This window comes from Mastigoproctus giganteus, chromosome 3 (assembly GCF_048544385.1).
Source record: "Mastigoproctus giganteus isolate SK-2022 chromosome 3, ASM4854438v1, whole genome shotgun sequence".
Classification (NCBI taxonomy): domain Eukaryota; kingdom Metazoa; phylum Arthropoda; class Arachnida; order Uropygi; family Thelyphonidae; genus Mastigoproctus; species Mastigoproctus giganteus.
Genome location: NC_143577.1, coordinates 234,919,491 through 234,925,490, shown reverse-complemented (window position 1 = coordinate 234,925,490; position 6,000 = coordinate 234,919,491). Strand labels below are relative to the sequence as shown.

Here is a 6,000-nt window from a genome sequence, read left to right as displayed (position 1 = left end):
GTTAAAGAAGAATTGCAGGATCATCTAGACAAGACTGCAGTTATAGTTTCAGACAGAGCAGGAGTTTGTTAAGGGGAAGTTTTGTCTGACCAATTTGATTGGATACTATGACACGGTCACAAAGGAACTGGATGCAAAAAATAATTTTGATATATACTTGGATTTCAGGTAAGTTTTTGACTACTGTTGTACTTACACGGCTGAGAGGATAAACTAATGCTTCAAAGTAAACTCCCTCAGCAATAAAAATTGTTGCACAATGTGAGCACAATGGAAAGTCACTTTGTTGTGGAAAAAAATTGCTACTGAAGTAATTTGCTTCCCCCCATCTTTTCTGCTTATGATGCACTACATCACAGAGACATTAATGCCAGTAAATAGAAATGTTGGTTGATGGTTTGGTCTAGTGGTTATACTTGTGGTACACAACACCATCTTAATAATACAGTGGAAATCATTTAACATGAAACCATGGGGACAGAAATATTTTTTTCATGTTAAAAGAATTTCGTTTTAAAAGAAGTAAACAAAAAAAAACCTCACCAATGTTTTTGATGTCATAATAATCAAAAGAGTTAAGATAGAAAGTTTAAACAAGTTAACATTTTATGCACTATATAACACTACACAAGGGGCATTTTACAAACAATTTATTAACACTTAACATGTTCATTGACTTCATCAGATAAAAAAGACATACAATATGTAAAAATTAAAAAAAAAAAAAAAGTTAATTATTTTTTGTAAAAAAATCTGATATATTTTTTTGCACCATGTTATTTATCATCTTATTATCTACATATTGTTCAATATCGTCCATCATTTGGTTCATTTCACCACTCGTATGTACATCTAAATATCTGTGCATACTTTTATCAATTTTTGCATTTCTGATGTAGTAGGAACAGGAACTAACAAATCGATGTCGTAAGCCATACAACATCCAAAATATTACTATTTTTTAAAATCGGTGCTGTACACAAATTAGTATCATCAACTGCAACTAATTCATCCAAAGATACTGAACTTTCTAAAAGAGATGAAACATGCCCAAACATTTCACTGAATGTCAGTTCAGCTCCTTGATTGTCTTGAGACTCTTGAGTAGGTATTAAATCCATCATTTTGGAAAATCCTGCATGACGAAAACAATTTGAGTCTTTGGCATTACAAGATTCCAAGCAGTGTGCAACACATGCAATGTACCCAATAAGTTGACAGAGAAATCTTTTTCGCTTCAATTGCGACCAAATATTTTTTTAGCAATTGTTTTCGGTAATAAAATTTTAAATTCTGCATTATGCCTTGATCACAAGGCTGTAAAATGCTTGTAGTGTTTGGAGGCAAAAATATAAGCTTTATAGCTTTTAATCTCACTTCAGAGTGAGCTGGACAATTATCAACAATCATGGCAACTTTTCGCGTAAAAAGTGCTCATCTAAATTCCAAAGCCAATCAGTAAGTGTTGTCGTGGTCATCCATGCCTTCTTGTTTGCAGTGAACTTAACTGTTATTTTTTTTACATTTTTAAAACAGCGCAGATTCATGCTCTTCCCAATAACAAATAAGGGCAGCTTTTCAGATCCATCCGTATTGCAAGTCAACATTAACATTATCCTCTCTTTGGACTTTTTGCCACCAGAACAACCCTGTTTCGTCGGCGTTAAAGACATCTCTCGCGCTATATTCTTCAAGCATTGTGGGCAATGTAGACTGCAGCCAATCCGATGTCATACTCTGTGAAACGTGATTTGCTTCACTGCAAGCATTTTTAAAAACGATTCTGTTTCTTTTCTTGAAATGTTCCAACCAGCCTGGATTCGCAGTGAATTCAATCCTCATTTGAATTGCAAACACATCTGCTTTTTCCATTAATAGAGATCCCGATATTGGAGCACTCGGAGACCTAGCTTGTTTGAACCAAACAAGCAATGCAGCCTCCAAATCTTGTTGTTTGGCCATTCTCATCAGTTTCCTATTCGGCTCAAACATTGCAGTAAGTTGGTCTCTATTCTTTATGATTGTCGACAATGTAGAGTTAGCGATTCTGAACTTTTTACAAATGTCTGTTTTCAAAGAATCCCCTACTACTGCTTTAAGCAACTCCATTTTAACTTTAAGCAAAATAGGGCTTTGTTTACGTTCTGATTTTTCCATTGTGTACACAGTTGAGGGTGATAAATTTACGGATTTTTTACTAAACACGAAATTCACCATTTTATACAGTACGTGTCATTACTTTATACAGTATGTGTTTATTCACCACTTTATACAGTACGTGTCACTTTATACATACACTCACTTCAAGACTGTAAATGAAATGTTTTGCCTGCTGATGGGTAATCCCATTTGTTTAAAATGATAACGGTGGTGCGTGGCAAGCGGCATCCTTGTACTATCTACATATTGTTTATTATCAGATGTCGGCCTAGTCAATAGAAAGTTGAGTCAAAGTCATAGACAGTAAAAATTTAGTGACGACGTGGCCAGTATATTTTTTTGCCTTTCTGAGATGCGAAATCTTTTCACGTTAAGCGTTTTTTGTTTCATGTTAAAAGAAAATAAATGTATGAAATCACATAGCATTTTGTCATGTTAAATGTTTTCCAGTGTAATAATAATAATAATAAAACATCAGTACTTTGATTTTGTGCACACCTAGGTGCTACCCCTCCTCTCTCTCCTGAGGAGAGAAACAGGATTTCCTGTGATGACTGTTGCTTAGTTTCAAGATCATAACTGCAAATATAGGTTTCATCATCTGTTATATTTTTTTAAAGGAATTTTTCAGTTTATGCACATTCAAGTAAAGTCAGAATTTAGCAGTTTGTGCTTAGATTACTCTATTAGCAGTTGTGGAATAAACTTGGTTACATTCCACAAGAAATTCAGTTTCTTCTGGTTGACAAGAAGACTAGAACACTCATTGCTTTCAACAAGCATTTGCCCCACTTCAAAACAAAAGTGGGGCATTCAAAAAAGTTGATAAATTTTAGGCACCAACTTTCATATTTTCACATCAAATTTAATGCACATGCATTGTTCTTTACTCTCACATGTGATTAAATACAAGACATCAGAAAACACTAAATCAAAAATGCTCAGCATGAAAATTGAAGCAATGGAATGAGCTGCAAACATGCCTGGATGTGCAGTAACATGTTGGGCAAACATTCATCAAGGTAGCTCCCCATATGAAACACACAATATGTAAAAGTACAAAACATTAATTCTACACATGAATTAATCTTATCAATTCTAAATTCCAGCTAATGTGTAAAGATAAATCAAGGTTGGAAAGTAATACTTCAAACATTACCTTTGACATCTGTCACTTTCTTGTGAACTATTTTCTTCTTCATTCTGTTGAAAATTGGTTAAATTACCTTGAACGCAGAGTAATTCCACTTGCTGATCACGAGTGGATGCCAAATATATGGCACCATTTAATGGTGATGGTCCAAGGTATCTAGGACTAGGTAACTCTAAAAATGCACTTGTCCCTCTATGATAAAAAGGAAAACTATGAATGTAACTTTAAAATGATTAATATATTGTTCTTATTTCTTAAGTATAATTTTAAACATATACAGAAAAACTTGGTTCAATTCCAAATTCTGGAAAATCTAGTTTTTATTACATTTTTTATTTATAGCAATAATGTAACGTATACAGAAAACTATAACATAAAATGAGGAATTATTTACTAGTTGGGACAAATGCAATGGCAATTAAGATTATGCATCGATATATCAAGCCTATACATTACATTTGTTCTAAGGTCTGTATGTTCATTTTGTGGGATAAAAAATCTGAAGTGCAAAAATTTCAGAATCACATGATTAAATGATCCAGTTGTGTAATAAAAAAATTCTTTAAAAATACTTGCAAGTTGGAGTTTATCTACATTTCAACCTTGTTCATCTATTCTATTGTTCTCACACTTACACCAGTATAGTGATTAAATGGAGTTCACAGATGCATTTTAAACCACTGCTTATGAAAGTGTTGTTCAAATTTGAAAGTAAAGTTAAAAATAATAAAAACGTAACCAAAAAATAAATAATAATATAACAAAATAAATAATAAAAACAACTAAAAATAAAATAAATTATATGAGATAGCAATTCATTTGTGTTAACATAACAAAAATGAATTGCAATCTGTTTTCATTCCTATGCTATCCTCCATGACAGTTTAGTGGGGGGGGGGTAGGAATCATCACTTATTACTCTTTTGGAGAGGTCTGGATTCAAATCTTTGGAAACTTTCAATCTTTGAAGAATTCTTAAATGCTGCTTCTTCAACTGTGGCCATATTTAGCTGATTTCAGGAGGTGGAAAGTAGAATTTTTTCCCTTGGGTAATTATGAGTTTTTTTCGGTTTCCACATTATGTAAATCAGAGTCAATACAAAGCAGAAAACTTATGAAGTAAAACAATGAATGTGGCAGGAATCCCTTGTCACAACGACACTATTCTTCTGCCAGTTTTACTAATATTTATTACAATATTAAATTTATAATACATTAAATTTTTTATATTTTTAATAATATCACTTGATCAGCCTTCAGCTACGTCATATAATATGTCGGTAGTCAGTACTTTTAACATGGATGGTTAATGACAGCAGAGGTTACAATTTCACAAAAAATTCTATAATTTTCAGAAATATTTAAAATTCACACTTTGCCTTTTTTTTTTTTGATTAATTTAAAAACTTTAAATTAATCAAAAAATACAATCTATATTTTGTTTAGATTATCTATAAGTTGTTTCATAACACTATATAGAATGGAATGAACTATGCAAAGTTGCTGATGCACCTAAAACATAACAATAACAACATTGAGTTCTCTCTAAGAGATGTGTTCCCCTCCACACTCTTACCCATTCTATGGGCATAAGTCTTCTTCAGTTTTCACTGCTAAACTATATGAATCAGTACCAGAAGAATACAGGCTGAAAACAACTTACATTTAAAAGGGCCATCTAATTTTGTATTTTTTGTGAAATAGGTACTTATATCTCTGGCATATAAATTAATTATTCGAACTATCAATGCTATTGCTAATTTGAAAAATTCTGAAGCTAAAATTGAGAGCATGTTGAAGTTGAAAGAATTTGAAGGAATCAAAATCGAAAGTAAAAAAATTACCTCGTGAGAAGTTATTAAATGCATTGATTTATCCTTAAAGGATAAGTTATTAATGCAACAGGGTGATTTTAAATCAAATAAAGAAAATAATGATACCATTGAAAGAAATTTTAAACATATGCTACCCGAAATCGTGGAATGTGAAAGAATTTTGTCTCGGTTATAAGATGGTGAAAACCGAATATGAAATTTAAGTTTTCTGACAAAATATAAAATAAAAATTAACGATTTTAGAGATTTTGTCGAAGACAGTTTATCTTTAAAATCGAGTGAAATTCCCTTTCAATTAAGAATGCCATAAATATCTTTGAAACCAGAGAGAGAGAGAGAGAGAGAGAGAGAGAGAGAGAGAGAGAGAGAGAGAATCTTTGCCCTTCACGATTCATTGCGATTAGCAGTGCTGAAGCTGAGTGAGCTTTCAGCGTAATGAATAATATTGTGACAATTAAACACTTTGCAGATTGTGATGAGCATACATCTAAATGGAAAACCACTGCTTCAATTTGATCCAGATCATCACGTCGAATCATTCCTCTGTAATCACCGCTCAGCTATTGAGCAAAGCAGAAGATCGACAACAAATATATAGATGACAATAAAGAAATAAATTCTATATGGCAATTTTTAGAATAAATTTTTCTTGAATATTTGTGAAATAATTTTTTTTCATGTAATCTGATTTTTTTGTACTTTTTCTAGAAAGTTTGTTTTTTTATGTAATTTTTGTTTTTATATTGTGGAATGTTTTGTGATAGTTATGTTATTTGTAGTAGTAAAAGTAGTACTGGCATGTGATGCAAGAAAGCAAGTGTATGAGCTTATGCAGCATCAGCCAAAAAAAAA

The 6,000-nt window shown here is 32.0% G+C and overlaps 1 protein-coding gene across 1 annotated transcript in view; it reads right to left on the bottom strand.

Moving 5' to 3' along the window:
* Positions 1 to 3,315: 3,315 nt before the first annotated feature.
* LOC150088894 (citron Rho-interacting kinase-like) overlaps positions 3,316 to 6,000 on the bottom strand; it is a 178,665-nt gene continuing 175,980 nt past the window's right edge. Inside the window, exon 37 of the mRNA XM_090370347.1 lies at positions 3,316 to 3,505. Within this exon, the coding sequence (XP_090226473.1) occupies positions 3,316 to 3,505 (190 nt within the window). The remainder of the gene's footprint in view (positions 3,506 to 6,000) is intronic.